The sequence below is a fragment of the Podarcis filfolensis genome, assembly GCF_964270895.1.
Source record: "Podarcis filfolensis genome assembly, chromosome: 17".
Classification (NCBI taxonomy): Eukaryota; Metazoa; Chordata; class Lepidosauria; order Squamata; family Lacertidae; genus Podarcis; species Podarcis filfolensis.
This window is the reverse complement of record NC_139621.1, coordinates 10,769,265-10,786,252: the sequence shown is the minus strand read 5'-3', so window position 1 is coordinate 10,786,252 and position 16,988 is coordinate 10,769,265. Positions and strand designations below refer to the sequence as shown.

The window sequence follows — 16,988 nt, the reverse complement described above, 5'->3', positions numbered from 1 at the left end:
TTTTTGTTAATAAGAACCCAAATGAACCTTTTGGGAGGAAAATGATGAGAAAGCTCATCAGAAACAGCTGTGAACTGCATTTACAGCATGCCATGGCAGCATGGGTGTCAAGTAGACCTCTATATTTTGGGCCTGTAAAGCGGCATCCCTGTCTTCTACTGTGCCCCTGGGATCAGTTTCACCAGCCTTTCACTGATGGTTCCTGTGAGGAGAACCTGAGCTTACAGGGTTAAACAGCTCAGAGTGTACGCCCTGCCTACTATTGGGAGGGGGGAGATTTGTCATTTCCGAGAGTCTCCAGCCTTTGTTCTCTCTCTCTCTACTTTCGCTTTTGAGGAGAGTGGACGTGTTTTCACGATGCTGTTCGACAATGGATAGTCTGCTGTAAATAAAAACTGCTTTTAGCTGCTAAGATCCTGAGTGGACTTTATTTAAGCACACTGAAGGAAAGCATTTGAGTTTGCAGCTTTCTCTGGCCGCTGCTTATCTCTGCGTGTTGCTCAGAGCCTTTGGAATGTGGCCTTTGAAGTCCGGAGGCCTGGCCGGTAGCTGCACAGCCGAAGCGGGCTGGACACCAGGCTTTATCTGAGCAATAAATATTCTTCAGTTCCCCCATGCAGTCTATTATGCACAAGGAACTCGGGGGTTGTTTGTTCTTGAGAAAGCATGTCTCATAGGCAAGCACAAATCTCTCTGTATCTCAAGCTTCAGGTCCCCATTTAACTGCACAATCTCTCTCTGTTCTGCTGCACTGCCTGGAGTTGCCTTCTGGAAGGTCTCCCCATCCTTGGAAGATGCCACACTGCCCAAATTGGCCTGGGAAAGGTTGCCCCAGCCTGTGCAGCACCGAGAGACGTCAACAAAAGCTTACAGATAAAAATAAGGACATCTGAAAACATGGGGTGGGGGGAGAAGCACAATCATTAAAAGACAATCCAATACTGATAGAATTAAAACATTGTTGTTGATCCTCTTAATTGAAGCATCATGTTTTAGGCCCTTGCAAGGGCCATCCATGCCAACAAAATCATAAAAGAAACGATTATAAAATAATAATAACATTATATAATAATAATTTATTATTTATAGCCCGCCCATCTGACTGGGTTTCCCCAGCCACTCTGGGCGGCTCTCAAAGGAATATTAAAACACAATAAAACATCAGACATTAAGAACTTCCCTAAACAGGGAAATACACAGTACAAATGTCAGAATCCTCAGTTCAGCAAAACTTTTATTTGGGACAAACCCAAATACTACCCAAGTGGCAAGTGTTTAAGTTCTCCAGGCAATATTTCAAATAAGGTATTTGGGGCGGGGGGTGGAGAACAAGGAAAATAATAAATACAAAAATTACAGCAACCAGCTACAAGAATTTCTAAATAGGCCAATGTAAATTTGCTGCTACAGAACAAACAGAGCCACCTTTTTGAATATCCTTTTCCTGTTGGCAAGTGAAGGTTTTTGGTGTTGTTGATTGGGTCGGTAGCCTGATGCAAGCAAAATGTAAGCCAGGTGTTTGGACTCCTCCAGTTCCACTTTTACTGTGGAGGGAGAGATGGACCAGCATCTTGACCCCCATAGCTAGGAGGATGTGGATCAGGGGTCAGCAAACTTTTTCAGCAAGGGGCCGGTCCACGTCCCTCAGACATTGTGGAGGGCCAGGCTATATTTTGAGAAAAAGAACAACTTCCTATGCCCCACAAATAGCCCAGAAATGCATTTGAAATAAAAGGACACATTCTACTCATGTAAAAACACGCTGATTCCCGGACTGTCCGCAGGCCGGATTTAGAAGGCAATTGGGCCGGATCCGGCCCCTGGGCCTTAGTTTGCCTACCCATGATGTGGATGTCAAGGGGAAGGGATTTTGAGTTAAGTAAATCCTTGCTATTAGAAAAAGAAGCTTAGAGATACTTTTATGATAATATCTGAATGCCTGCACCAGTAGCATACTGGAGTAGATTTGGAAAGTATTTGGAGCTAATCATGCGGTAAGATTTCCTTTCTTAAACATTTTGGCTTCTTGTTCTTCCTCATTCCTCACGTATTGTCAGAGCATTCTGAAATAAAAAATTTAAGGTCTTATATATATAATAAATGTTCATAAATGTAACAATGAAGCACGTACATAGATATGTGAATCACATGTCTGGAGCAGCACAAGAAGACATCCTGAAACCATTTTGACTCCCAAACTGACCAAATGTTTTCTCTGCAAGGATGGGGGGGGGTGAGGGAACCTTCCCATTGTCTCAGGAATTGGGTGATCAACATCTCAAAGGAATGGCCAGACTAGCGGGAAAGGCAATCAGATAAGGCATTATCAGATAACCTGACAGACAGGAAAAACAACAACATTCAAATTTCTGTTGTAGACCACCTTTTCTGTGATATAGGTATGATGTTTGTGGGTGGTGGTCTTGAGTTCCAGGGCAGGGAATTTAAAATGTCTATATAAGGGCAGGCACACCTTGATTCTTAGTCCTCCTCTTTTCCTGCATGTGAGGGGAGCACCCTGTTGCAACAGTTCAATAAAGATCAGGCTTACTAGTTGCTTTGCTTCTCAATATTCTCTGGTTGGCCTCCGTTATTTTCTCCTACTGATGGAGAACCTATAAAGAACTCTATAAGGGCTTTTGTGCTCCCCATAAGGGCATAAGGGCAGATTTTGTTTACAACAATTCCTGGGTGGTAAGCTGTTAAATCCAGTGATCAACTCATCAGGGAAGTCATCAATAGGACTAAGCCTGTGTGAAACAGGGAGGGGTGAGGCTCCTCCTTAATATGTGTGTTAGTTGGCAGGGAAAGAAAAGGTTTAGGGGTTTCAGCTTGGGTGACATAGACTGAAGGAAAACTGTTTTTGTTTTTATTACAAGTGCACAGAGTAAGAGGAGACACACAAAAAAGAAGAAACAAGAAATAATACCCATGTCGAAAGCAAAAGAGATCAACAACAAGAAGATATTGTGTATATTAAAAAAGGGGGGGGGGATTGTTGTAGTAGTTAACCATACATTAATCTAATATGGTATTTGTTATGTACTGAAGTTCTCACCCTGGGCCAGCAGGGGGATACTGTAGATAGTGTGGATCTTGGATGTGGTCGGGTGGAGTTCCTGGGCTATCTTATAGATGCCTCCAGCCTTCACCCGACCACATCCAAGATCCTGCTGGCCCAGGGTGAGAACTTCAGTACATAACAGTATTTATAAAAAATGAACTTCAAGTGTCCTTGAATTGGTCTGTGGGAGGGTTACCTGCCTTGGTTGGGTCCCATGAAGCGCTTCAGATAAATTGGGATTAAGCAGAGAGAGAGAGAGAGAAGGGGGGTCTGGGCCAATGGACTCGGAAGAAGGTGCCCCCTGAAAGGGACTGGGGGCAGGACTCTGATCTGTGGTTTGGGGCTGTGGATGGACTGGGCCAGGATGTAGAAAGATGGAGAGGACCCCCAGCAGCCCGTCCAAGTGTCCTTATTTTCCAGGGACAGTCCCAGATTTACAGAAGCCGTCCTGGTTTTTGATTTGATCCCGGAATGTCATGCTTTTCCTTAGGACGTCCCTATCTTCATTGAAGAAATATTGGAGGGTATGGAGTTATGCGACCCCCGAGCCAAGGAGATAAGTAACTACAGTGGTACCTCAGGTTACATACGCTTCAGGTTACAGACTCTGCTAACCCAGAAATAGTACCTCGGGTTAAGAACTTTGCTTTAGGATGAGAACAGAAATCGTGCTCCGGCGGCACGGTGGCAGCAGGAGGCTCCATTAGCTAAAGTGGTGCTTCAGGTTAAGAACAGTTTCAGATTAAGTACGGACTTCCAGAATGAATTAAGTACTTAACCTGAGGTACCACTGTATACAGTACAACCTTTAGAAGACATTTGAAGGCAGCCCAGTATGGGGAAGTTTTAAAATGTTTTATTATGTTTTTATATATGCTGGAAGCTGCCCAGAGTGGCTGGGTCAACCCAGTCAGATGGGCAGGGTATAAATAATAAAATTATTATTATGGAATAGGACGTCACGTTTCTACTTTCAACGAAGAAATGTTGGAGGGTGTGCTAGTGAGAAAGCAGATTTGATCCTGGGATTGTGTCTTGATGTGGCTGCAGAGATTGTTTCAGAACTGGGGTGTGAGTTTAGAGCTTCTGACCCACAACCAGAGGGGAGGCCAAAGCAAAACGGATGAGGTCCAAGACGATTAATTTACTTGGACCGAGAAATTTGTGACGATACCAAGACAAGGAGCTCTGTGGAGGCCCCAGGACAAAAGACCATGCAAGCAGCTGCCCACTGGGGGAGCAGGGCAGAGGTTTGAGTCTGTTAAAGAGAGACTCTTTACTTTTCCTGCTGGTCTTAGCAATGGATTTTGTAGCACAATGCTTTTTTGCGTGTTTATGATTTTTTACTATTTAATGTGATTTTTAAAAAAAGAATTTCTCTGGTAACTGTTGGTGTGTTTGAAAGCTACCTTTGAGATGCAGCTCTGACTGAACTATGCACAAAGGAGGAAGGAGGAAGCCTGGAGAATTCCTGAGGAACTGGAAACTGCCGGGTTGGGCTAAAAGTATTATATTATCTGTTTCGATTTGTTCTAAATGCCTCTACTTACATTTTCTGTTATTTCATTTTACAGCAAAGTTGTGTACTTTTCCTTTCTGTCGGCACATCTGGGTCAAATGTGTGCCTTGGGAGGAGGTTGATGTTATGGGGTTGTGGGTGCCCTGTTTGATCAGTACTTTTGAGAATTATTTATTTACGTATATATGCAACTTGAGTCTACATTGGAGGGATTCCCAGCATTCACATCTCAGGAGGCGCTTGATTGCTTGCTACAGATGCGCAGCACTGGATTCAGCGGCAGCCAAACAGTCCTCTCTGTGTCTCTTCGAAAACAGCTTGAAGGAAACAATTCTGCATCAGCCTACATCATCCAAGCTGGAACCCTCAACCTTTTCTTTTCCTGCCCACTAAGACGCATAAGCTGGAGAAACCCCACTCCACTCTGTCAATTGATGACTTCCCTGATGCGCTGAAGACTAGGCTTAAGGGCTTATCTCCCCAGGATGCCCAGGTCCAGAAAAACCAGGTTGGCCCACATTTTTACACTGCTGAATCAAATGTCTGTCAGCTCATCTTAATAGTCCAAAAGGGAGCACAGACCTTGTGTAAAGCATGCCAAGATCCCTGGACTCGGAGATTGGGGTGGCCTGTTATTTTTCTCTGAACAATAGAATCTTACGGTTTACAGGAAGGGATTTTTGTGTTTTTTGAAAAAATAAAGACATTCTGGAATACTTAGATGCAACTGTGAAACAGAAGAATTCAATGTTGTGGATCATTATTTGGAAAGGGGATGAAAACTAAAATGTGAATATCATAATATTGTTATACAAATTTCTGTTGCAACAACCACTTGGAATACTGCATACAGTACTGGTTGCCTCACCTCACAGAATCGTAGTTTTCTGTGAGAATCAGTTTTAGAACTGATTCAAGAATTTGGTCAGGTCGCGGGGTTTAAACTGAACAAGTCAAAAACCAAGGTTTTAGAGAAAAATTTAACACAAACCGAGAGAGAGAGGTTTCAGAATATGACAGGTTTAACAGTGGTCAAGAAAGTTATATACCTGGGGATCAATATGACAGCAAAAAATGGGAATTTATTTAAAGATAACTATGAAAAATGTTGGGGCGAAGTGAAAAAAGATCTAGAAATATGGTCAAATTTGAAACTTTCTTTGCTGGGCCGTATCGCAGCTATAAAAATGAATGTATTGCCGAGAATGCTGTTTTTGTTTCAGGCATTGCAAATTGTGGACAAGATGGATTGCTTCAAGAAGTGGCAGAGAGATATTTCAAGATTTGTCTGGCAGGGCAAGAAGCCTAGAATAAAATTTAAAATATTAACGGATGCAAAGGAAAGAGGCGGATTTGCCCTGCCGGACCTTAAACTTTATTATGAATCAGCAGCTTTCTGCTGGTTGAAAGAATGGCTACTTCTTGAAAACACAGACATTTTGGATTTGGAAGGTTTCAATAATGTATTTGGATGGCATGCATATCTGTGGTATGATAAGGTCAAAGCGCATAAAGCATTTAAAAACCATATTGTTAGGAAAGCATTGTTTAATGTTTGGATAAGGTACAAAGATCTATTGGAAAATAAAACCCCAAGGTGATTGTCACCGATGGAAGCGAAAGCTCAGAAAAAGCTCAATATGGAGGCTAAATGGCCGAAATATTGGGAAATTTTGGAACAAGATGGAGATAGATTAAAATTGCAGAGTTTTGAGAAACTAAAGAATAAAGTGCGAGATTGGCTCCATTATTATCAGATAATGGAGGCATATAATCTGGACAAGAAAATTGGCTTCCAGGTGGAAAAATCAAAATTAGAAACAGAACTGCTAGATCCCAAAACTAAGATACTTTCAAGAATGTATAACTTGCTGTTAAAATGGAATACACAGGATGAAACGGTTAAATCTGCAATGATTAAATGGGCACAAGATGTTGGGCATGACATAATGTTTGCTGACTGGGAACAGTTGTGGACCACAGGTATGAAATTCACGGCATGTAATGCCTTAAGAGAGAATATTATGAAAATGATTTATAGGTGGTACATGACCCCGGTCAAGCTTGCGAAAATTTATCATTTGCCTGATAATAAATGTTGGAAATGTAAAGAAAATGAAGGCACATTCTTTCACCTTTGGTGGACGTGCCCAAGGATTAAGGCTTTCTGGGAGACGATATATAATGAACTGAAAAAGGTATTTAAATATACCTTCTTGAAGAAACCAGAGGACTCTCAGTATAAAGCATACTGCAGACCTGGGGGGCGGGGAGGGAATCAGAAACGGACAACCCAAATGAGCAAGGAATTGGAGCGACTTCCCTATGAGAAAAGGTTACAACACTGGGGGCTTTTTACTTCAGTGTAGATGGGAGGTTGCAGAACCCCTTGGTGGCATCTTTCCTGGAACAAATGTTTCTCCAGATCACTTCCAGCGCTTCATTCTGCAATCACATCCACCCCAAGCGTGATAATCGGACCCCACAAATTTGTGGAGGATACTAGGCATGGGGCTATGTATTGCCCACAACAAGCCTCTAAACCAGCAAGCCTCTACAACACCCATCATCCCTAGCTAGCAGGACCAGTGGCCAGGGATTGATGGCAGATGTAGTACAAAACAGCTGGAGACCCAAGTTTGGGAAACCCTGGTCTAAAACATTACAATTTTGGTGAGGAGCACTCATGTCAAGCATGTGGGGTGATCTAACCTTAGTTAAATCAGATTGCCCTAATGCTTCCTTGGTTGCTAAGTAACTTATCCTCTATTATTCCAGCTTGATGCCATAGAGTCTTCCACAGGACAAACAAAAGTTCTCTCACCTTGGCAACGCTGGGCTACCGACAAACAGGACCAGTCTAATGTATGAGGGCAGGAAGGAGAGGGGAGGCGACACTTGGATCTCATATTATTGTGACCAAGGGGGTGGGGATGCCAACTTGAATAAAATATTGGGGGTGCGGAGCGAGGTAAGCCTATCCCTTTGATATACAATGGATAATGGAGCTCATGAGACAGAACAGACATTGGACTGTTCCAATATATTTGTTGCAGAGGAGTCTAAATCTGTGTGCGACAATACCATCTCCATTCAATACTGTATTGAGAGATAGCAACACTGTCAAGATAAATAAATAAAACCTATAAATATAGGTTTGTTTGATAGTGGTGGTGGTGGTGGTGGGGATTTTGCACTGCCTCAGCTCAGTGCAGGGATACTGCTCATGCTGCCCTAAATCTGGCATTGCAGTTAGCATTACCGTATTGGCCAGTGATTGACCTGGTATGCACTGGCATGGATTGGATCCTCAGTTTAAGTTATGAGCACAAAGCTTGGACTTGCATGTGCCTTTTGCCTCTTCTTCCTCCTGAGAGTGAGGGGAGGCTACTGAAAGCTTCTGCTTTTGTTTATGAATAGTTCAAGCTTCCCAATTACAGTGGTACCTTGGTTCTCAAACTTAATCCGTTCCGGAAGTCTGTTCAAAAACCAAAGTGTTCCAACACCAAGGCAAGCTTTCCCATAGAAAGTAATGCAAAATGGATTGATCCATTCCAGACTTTTAAAAACAACCCCTAAAACAGCAATTTACCATGAATTTTGCTATCTAACAAGACCATGAATCCATAAAATGAAAGCAATAAGAAATGTACATTGGTACCTCGGGTTACAGACGCTTCAGGTACATACGCTTCAAGTTAAAGACTCCGCTAACCCAGAAATAGTACCTCGGGTTAAGAACTTTGCTTCAGGATGAGAACAGAAATCGTGCTCTGGCGGCGCAGCAGCAGCAGGAGGCCCCATTAGCTAAAGTGGTGCTTCAGATTAAGAACAGTTTCAGGTTAAGAATGGACCTCCGGAATGAATTAAGTACTTAACCCGAGGCACCACTGTACTGCACTAGAAAATACCGCATTTTTCGCTCTATAAGATGCACTTTTTCCCTCCTAAAAAGTAAGGGGAAATATGTGTGCGTCTTATGATCTGCTGCGTCTTATAGAGCGAAAAATACGGTACTTTTTCTAGATGCTCTTCCCTGGTTGAGGATTCACCTTTTCCCTCCTTTTCAACCTTATCTCATCCTTCAAAGAAACAGGGAATGGCTGGGTTAACGTCTTTATGGTGATTCATGTATAAATAATGCTGCGTTGTGTCTTGGGAGAAGCTCTTTGAAAACAGACAGTGTATGTGTGTGTGCATATATATACATTTATATATATGAAAAAGCAACAGAAGATGACAAATAGTCTTTTGCACAACTGGCAACAACCCAAAGAGGCAGGTCCTATGTGGAGTATGGCTTCCTACTGTGAAGGAAACTTCTACTGATCTGCTTTAAATTACTCTAAAGATGACCAGGCTGCATTTCAAGATGTTGGAATAGGTGAATTCTGCATTGCCCTAGTGTAGGGTTTGCAGACACAAAAATTGTTGAGCCTTTTTTGGTTTCCATATTTCAAGAGGTAAACATACAGAACTGCTTGCACACAAAAAATGTATATATATTAAAAAACCCAAAATCCCGAACAATTGCTTTAAAATGTAAAATTCCCCCAGATGGGCATTTAGGACCGCCAAAAGAGGAATTCCTGGACGTATGGCTATCCTATGTAGTGCCAATCCTACGCATGGCTACGTAATGCCACACCTGCATGGCCTGAGGGTTGCTCTCTTCCAGTAGGTGAGGTGGTAGCTGTGATGATCTCAAAACCCTGAGGTTGTCAATTTGGCACATTAGTAGCACAGTGGTCAGTTCAGAGCAGACAAAACAAGTTGCTATGGGCAGCTGCATAGATTCTACAGGGAGGAGAGCTGTATGAATGGCAATGAACCACACGGCACAATTAGCACGTTATGTGGGACCAGCTCGCTTCTGAGGGCATAAATACCGATTTTGACAAGCACAGAATCTTCCTTCTTCTCTGAGCCATCCTTCCCTTTCCTCATTGCAATTTGTTGGCATGGATTTGTCCATTGTACAGGAACATGCCCGCATGTTGCCAGTACTCTGTGCCAACTTCTCCACAAGAGGCTGTGTGTCTGTTCACTTCCCTCCCTTTTAACTCTTGCAAGTCTGGTTCTGGTCCTGAAAGCCGGGCCAAATCTGCAGCAGCTCCTCTGGCCCGTAGTGATGCACCACCACCACCTTGGAGAACTTGCACTTCTCATACTTGACTTTGTGCACGTTGAAGAGATCCAAGGAGCTGTTTGTCATGCTGATGCCCAGCTCATACAGGCAGATTCCCATGAAGGCATCCTCCATGTTAATGACCCTGATGGTCTTTGCTACCTGGTAGATCTTCTTGGCCAGATCCCCAGAGAGCACATACCCTGGGCCTGCGCAGTAGGGCGGGTAGGTCTCATTGGGGTACACCTCCCGTGGCACATACCACTTGCAGGCCTTTTCACGCACTGGCTTTGAATTCCTGTAGATGTACCCTGTCATGTAGTTCTTCTTGGGTGGCAGGTGAGGCTGCAGCAGCTGGGACACCATGTAGTTCACATTGAGAAAGATGTCACTGTCTGCCTTCACCACGTAGGTGGCATTGGGGCAGAACTTGCTTATCCACTCCATGCCCATCAGAGTCTTCAGGGTAAGGTTGTTGTAGGTATCCAGGAAGTCCTGCTGAATAATATCTTTGTGGATGGAACTCTCCTCTTCCAAAAGGTCCTGGAGCAAGTATCCAAATTTTGGGTGGACACCCATCAGAAAGAGACGAAGAATGGAAACCCCAGACACCAAACTCTCGTTGCCCCATGTCTGCCGGATGGCCTGCCTCGTGGCAAAATCCTGGGGCTCAGTTATCACCAGCAGGATCAAGAAAGGGCTCCTCTCCCAGCATTTCTTTGGCTCATTGAGAAGGAAATTATAATCAGTGGAATAGACAACCTCCAAGGGATGCCGCTTGGCCACTGGTGGTGGTGGGGAAATCAGACCAGAGGGCTTGGTCTCCTTTGTCCTCTCCAGTGCAGATTCCCATTCAAATACCATGGCACTTTTACGATCGCCTGCGAAATTTGGGCTGCCTTTGAGCTTGATGTCGGGCGGCGAGGAAATAATCACAAGAGACTCCCATTTGTTCTTCGCAACAATTAGGAAAAGTAAAATACAGCAGAAGAGGACCACAGTGGGCAAATTCTGCAGCTTGGTCATGAGCATCTTCCTGGCACCTTCACCTGCAGACTATGTGGGTGGGGGAGAGATCCTGGCCACCTCTATCCTGTTTCCAAAGGCAACCTGCAAAAGAGAAGCCCAGTGAAAGGGAGATGAATTCTGTTCTCTCTCTTTCTCTCTCTCTCTCTCTCTCTCTCTCTCTCTCTCTCTCTCTCTGTGTGTGTGTGTGTGTGTGTCTGTGTGCACGCACACAAGGGGAGCTTTGGGGATCAGGCTGGGCGCACATAGAATCAGTCTGCCAACTGCAGACACACTCAAACCCTGCTCATAACACCTGCCTTCTTGCCCTTGCAATCTGTTTCTGGAAGGAAAATATGCACTCTCGGGGATTGGCATTATTCACTCAACCCATCTATTTACAGATCCATTGGAATCCGAATAAAGTGTTAGATGAGTTTGTGGGTGTCAGACTCCTGAATTCCTGGATCCAGTAAATGTTAAACTATAAGCCAGACCAGCTTCCTGATGAGGTAATCACCTGGGTGATGAGCCATTAAAGGAAAAGAAAGGGAAGGGGCTCTGTCCGAGACAGCAAATGGGTGGGGCGCCTCCCCCAGCTAGAAAGACAAAGTTAACGTTTTGGGGACTGTGGTGTGAACTAGAGGAAAAGCTGCAGGCTGGAAAGGCACAGAGGCAGAACATGATGTTTGATTTCTGCTTGGATCCGCAGCTGTGGCTGAAGGAAGGTGAGGAAGCCTCATAAGGCTACATGGCTACGGGAGAAACAATAACTTCTTTTCTTTTTTTCACAATAATTTTCCATATATGAACATAACAAAAAAGAAAAAATGAGTGAAACCGAAAAAAGAAAAAAAAAGACAAGGAAAAAAGTATATAAAACATACAATACAACAAATCATCACTTGACTAAAACTTAATTAATCAATTAAGATCCATCTTCATAAACATATTATTTGACTTATTCAAATCTATTCCATCTGAATTTCTTAGTAATTATATATAGCAGTTTCCAATATCATTATTTCATAAACTATATCACAGTCATAATCATATTTCCTAACTTTTCATACATTTTCTTATTTATATATTTAATTCCAATTTAATCCTAGGCCTAATTAATTCTTTCAGATGATTACATATCTGCAGTGATCATGGAGCCCAAGAAAGTAAAATCTCTCACTGCCTTACATGTTCCCAAATGCTTTAGTTATCAAAGGGAAACGTTGAAGCTAGCAAAGTTGCAAATCAGATTTTGCTTCAGTAGTCTAATTCTCCCCAAACTTCAGGCATCATTTCCTCTGGGTTAGACAATAAAAGCACAATTTCATGTGAGAACAAAGTGATCATCTGGACTTTAACCTTGTATATCAACACTCCAATACTTTACATTGTGTTTTTTTGGTGCTGTTAAGGGTTCAACGGAAAGAGCAAATAATAGTGGATACCCTTATTTATTTATTTATTTAATTTCTATACCGCTTTATATTTTTAATAAAAATCTCAAAGTGGTTTACAGCATATTAAATCAATAAATCAATAAAACAACAGCCGGACGATGTTCCTCCGGCCTCATGAGGAGCCTCTTTTGTAGGGCTGGTGAGTCTGGGCCTCACCCCCTAGGCCAGGGGGACAGGGCCTTGCAGGGAGTGGCCTTCATGCCTCACAGCCGGGCGATGTTCCTCCGGCCTCATGATGCAGCCCTGTTTAGGGAAGTTTTTAATGACCGATGTTTCAATTACAGATAGGTAGCCGTGTTGGTCTGCCATAGTCAAAACAAAAAATTTTTTTCCTTCCAGTAGCACCTTAAAGACCAACTAAGTTAGTTCTTGGTATGAGCTTTCGTGTGCATGTATCTGAAGAAGTGTGCATGCACACGAAAGCTCATACCAAGAACTAACTTAGTTGGTCTTTAAGGTGCTACTGGAAGGAAAATTTTTTTTTGTTTTGACGATGTTTCAATGTATTTTTAACCTTCTGTTGGAACCCACTCAGAGTGGCTGGAAAAACCCAACCAGATGGGCGGGGTAGATATAAATAATAATAATAATAATAATAATAATAAGAAGAAGAAGAAGAAGAAGAAGAAGAAGAAGAGGAAGAAGAACAATTTATTTATACCCCGCCCTCCCCAGCCAAGACCAGGCTCAGGGCGGCTAACAACCAATAATAAAAACAAGTTGATTAAAATACAATTTAAAAGATTAAGATACAACATTAAAACAATTAGGGAGCAATCTCTTCATGGGAGGAGAAAGGAAAAAGAAAGAGGGGGAGGGAATCAAACTGATTCTGAGCCAAAGGTGGAACAACTCTGTCTTACAGGCCCTGCGGAAAGAAATCAGACCCTGCAGGGCCCTGGTCTCATGAGGCAGAGCGTTCCACCAGGCCGGAGCCAGTGTTGAAAAGGCCCTGGCTCTGGATAAAGCTAATCTAACTTCCTTAGGGCCCGGGACCACTAGGGTGTTGCTATGTTTACAGCATATTAAATCAATAAATCAATAAAACAACAGCCGGACGATGTTCCTCCGGCCTCATGAGGAGCCTTTTTTGTAGGGCTGGTGAGTCTGGGCCTCACCCCCTAGGCCAGGGGGACAGGGCCTTGCAGGGCCCTGGGACCACTAGGGTGTTGAGGCTCTCCGTGGGGCATACCGGGAGAGGCGGTCCCGTAGGTACGAGGGTCCTAGGCCGTGAAGGGCTTTTAAGGTCAAAAGCAGACCTTAAATCTGACCCTGTACTCTACTGGGAGCCAGTGCAGCTGGAAAAGCACTGGGTGAATATGCTCCCATGGCAGAGGCCCCGTGAGGAGCCTCGCTGCAGCATTCTGCACCCGCTGGAGTTTCTGGGACAGCTTCAAGGGCAGCCCCGCGTAGAGCGAATTACAGTAGTCAAGCCTGGAGGTGACCGTCGCATGGATCACTGTGTCCATATAATAATAATACTAATTCACCTCTTCAGTATGGCTGGTGGGCCTCACACCCTAGACCAGGTGGAAAGGGCCTTGCAGGGAGCGGCCTTCATGCCTCACAGTCAGGTGATTTTCCTCTGGCATCATGAAGGCAGCCCTCTTTAGGGAAGTTTTTAATGACAGATGTTTTAATGTATTTCTAACCTTCTGTTGGAAGCCGCTTAGAGTGGCTGGGGAAACCCAGCCAGGTGGGCGGGGTTTAAATTATTAATAATAATAATAATAATAATAATAATAATAATAATAATAATTCACCTCTTCAGTAGGGCTGGTGAGGGCCTTGCAGGGAGAGGCCCTCACGCCTCACAGCTGGGCAATGTTGCTCCGGCCTCATGAGGAGCCTCTTCAGTGGGGCTGGGTGAGTCTGGGCCTCACCCCCTAGGCCAGGTGGACAGGGCCTTCATACTTAAGGCCGGGCGATATTCCTCCGGCATCATGAAGGCAGCCCTGTTTAGGGAAGTTTTTCATGACTGATGTTTAACCTTCTGTTGGAAGCCACTCAGAGTGGCTGGGGAAACCCAACCAGATAGGCAGGGTAGATATAATAATAATTAATTAATTAATTAATAATAATTCACCTCTTCAGTAGGGCTGGGTGAGTGTGGGCCTCATCCCCTAGGCCAGGTGGAAAGGGCCTTGTGGGGAGCAGCCTTCATGCCTCACAACTGGGCAATGTTCCTCTGGCCTCAGGAGGAGCCTCTTCAGTAGAACAGAGCAACAGGAGCTCACCCCTTCATGTGCATTCAAACTGCCAACCTTCTGACTGGCAAGCCCAAGAGGCTCAGTGGTTTAGACCACAGCGCAACGCATGTTCCTTTTCTAGACCTGATAGGAACCATCAGCCAGGTTTGCCAGGAAAATGCCTTCTGTTGTCTCTATCCCAGAGAAGGTGCCTGCCTCAACTGTTCCTGCAACGTCCCAAAGATGGCTGTGGCATAGCTTCTCCTTGAAATACCCATGTGGACATCCATGAGCATATCTGTCACTGCACTTTTGTTTGAAGTGCTGCAACTCAGCAACCTAAGCAGAGGAAGATGGAAACATTTTCTGGATTCCCTGTTTAGCATCATTATTTGCTGCTGAAGATGTTGCACGAAGCTTCTCACACGATGGAATATTGCTGTAAACACAATGGAATATTGCTGTTGAGCTGTGTGCAATGTATTTTTTAAAATCGAAACTATATTTATTATATTTTGAGCCATTTTGAAGGGCATACTGCCAAAAAGCAGCTTTTTTTTTTGTTTAACTTTAACTAAATCTCTTAGCTTGCATTTGCACCAGCTCTAGTCAGCATTACCCCTTCCCTTTTTCCAGTAAAAGAAAAGGCAAAAGTGTCAAGGTACTCAAAATGCCTGATTTTGCCACTAGGTGTTGCTATGGCGTCAGAAGCTGGACTGCTCTTCTCACCTCTTTCCCCCTTTAGGAAAATTCCCTCCATCAACTCACTTCAGTTTGCCTTGGATGCCTATATTTTTTAGCCTTTGCCCCCTCTGCACCAACAAACATGGCCGAGTATGGCCAAATAAAACAAGCACTGTTCTAAAATCAAAGTCCTACAACGTCCTTGCTGTTCTGGCTTCTGTGGTGGCCTGGGATTCGGATGCTGAACCTGAGGAATCCCAGCCTGCACAGGATTCCCCGCCTCCAGAACCAGCTGAGCTGGGGCTGGGGCTTGAGCCTGAAGGGTCCTCACCTGTGCTGGATCCTCAGGTGCAGGTACCAGCTGAGTCTGCTCTGGCTCCTGAGGTGATGGAGGACCCATTGCCTGCAGGTGCTCCACTCTCAGCCCCGTCAGGGGAAGCTGAGGTTGCCTCTGGGTCCGGTAACCCTCCAGCCTCTCCTGAGCTGCTGAGGCTCAGGACAGAGAGGCGAAGTTCCCGCAGGAGGAGTGCTCACCTCCAGGCCAGGAGAGGCGAGTCACCTGTGGATCGGGGCCACCCTGTGCATTGGGACAGATAAAAGCCAGCTGGCCCCAGTCCCAAGTTGCGGGAGCAACGTTGTTAGTAGCCTGTTCCTGACTGCACCCTGTCCTGCCTCTCTGCCGGAGCTCCTGACCTCACCTGACTCCCTGCCTTGGACCCAGCATCAGCTTTGACGGACCGCCTCCATACTGCACCTTCGACCTCGGACTGGACTCGGACCTCGCCACTTGGTTAGCCCATGGGACCAGCACAGCTTCTGGGATAGCTGCACAGCCTGCATTCGCTCCATAAGACGCACACATAATATAATGTCTCTTAACTCTTAACTCTTGAGTTGTTTCTTAATTGTTTCATTTGATTATTTGTATTTTCTTTGTACTGGTTCTTTAATCTCAATCTCCTTGTATTTGTATTGTTACTTTGCACTGTACCTTTAAACTCAAACTCATTGTTATTAGCATCACCTGGAGTTGGCTTTAGATGTTTCTCAAAAAATATTGTTAGTCACAGTGACTACATTATTACATGAGCACTGCTCCACAGCGTTTGATATTTTCACTCACGTATATTCATTCGAAATAAGATGGGGTATGTACTCTTTTTCATTACTGTTTGTATTACATTTTATAATTTTTGTAAAGTGATATGTCATGCAGGTCATAGTCTGTAAAATTTTATTTTCAGCTTATGAAACAATTCTATATTCTCCCACCGCACTGACAAAGATCTACGAAACAGCAGTCAATATCTGGAATCTCTGTTCAGTGTTGGACATTATATTTGCTGAATACACAAAGCTTCACAGCTTATCTTTCATAATACAAAGTTTGGTACCTCGCTTCATTTAAAGATTTTCAGAGACTTTGAGACTGAGATTCCATTTTAAAGTTGTTATTGTTTGAAGGAGTTCTATAAAGATTGTCTATGAAGTATGCATGTGGTCATCGTGTTGCCTAAATATTGTTGACGTTCTCTTCTGCATGACGGGTTTGTTTGGATACTACACTGGGCCTAGGGGGCAGGGCCCAGAATCACCCAGCCCCACTGAAGAGGCTCCTCATGAGGCCGGAGGAACATCGCCAGGCTATTGTTTTATTGTTTATCTACTATTATATATTCAGGAAGCAAGAACAAATGTTTTATATTTTTATTGTCTTGGATGTGGTGTCTGCATAATAAACCTCACATTGGTAAACCAATGTGTTCTGGTCTGGAAGAATTATATGTTTAAATTAATCACATCTTACTTCATATCACATTAGTGTCTATTGTTTCAGCCAAGCCACAGAGAAAGTGTACCCTAACTCTTGTGGGGGTGACTAGAGGTTGAAAACTGGCAGAAACCATACCCTCCAACATAATTTTACTATTTATACCCC

General features: G+C 43.9%; 1 protein-coding gene across 2 annotated transcripts; it reads right to left on the bottom strand.

Annotated features, from left to right (window-relative positions):
• Window positions 1-8,759: 8,759 nt before the first annotated feature.
• Window positions 8,760-15,505, bottom strand: LOC310752784 (beta-1,3-galactosyltransferase 2-like). Of its 2 annotated transcripts, XM_083593791.1 has the most exons (4): window positions 14,263-15,505; window positions 13,940-14,025; window positions 13,667-13,781; window positions 8,760-10,821 (listed from the first exon to the last, which is right to left on the bottom strand). In XM_083593791.1, the coding sequence occupies exon 4, from the start codon at window positions 10,741-10,743 to the stop codon at window positions 9,643-9,645; it is 1,101 nt and encodes a 366-aa protein (XP_083449917.1). In that variant the 5' UTR covers window positions 10,744-10,821; window positions 13,667-13,781; window positions 13,940-14,025; window positions 14,263-15,505; the 3' UTR covers window positions 8,760-9,642. The 2 variants fall into 2 exon arrangements, with proteins under 2 accessions (XP_083449917.1, XP_083449918.1); XM_083593792.1 differs by lacking the exons at window positions 13,667-13,781; window positions 14,263-15,505 and having other exon boundaries at window positions 13,940-14,079.
• Between the last annotated feature and the right edge of the window lie 1,483 nt (window positions 15,506-16,988).

Excerpts from the sequence above, each read along its gene's own strand:
- LOC310752784 (XM_083593791.1), bottom strand. The coding sequence starts at position 10,743 with ATGCTCATGACCAAGCTGCAGAATTTGCCCACTGTGGTCCTCTTCTGC.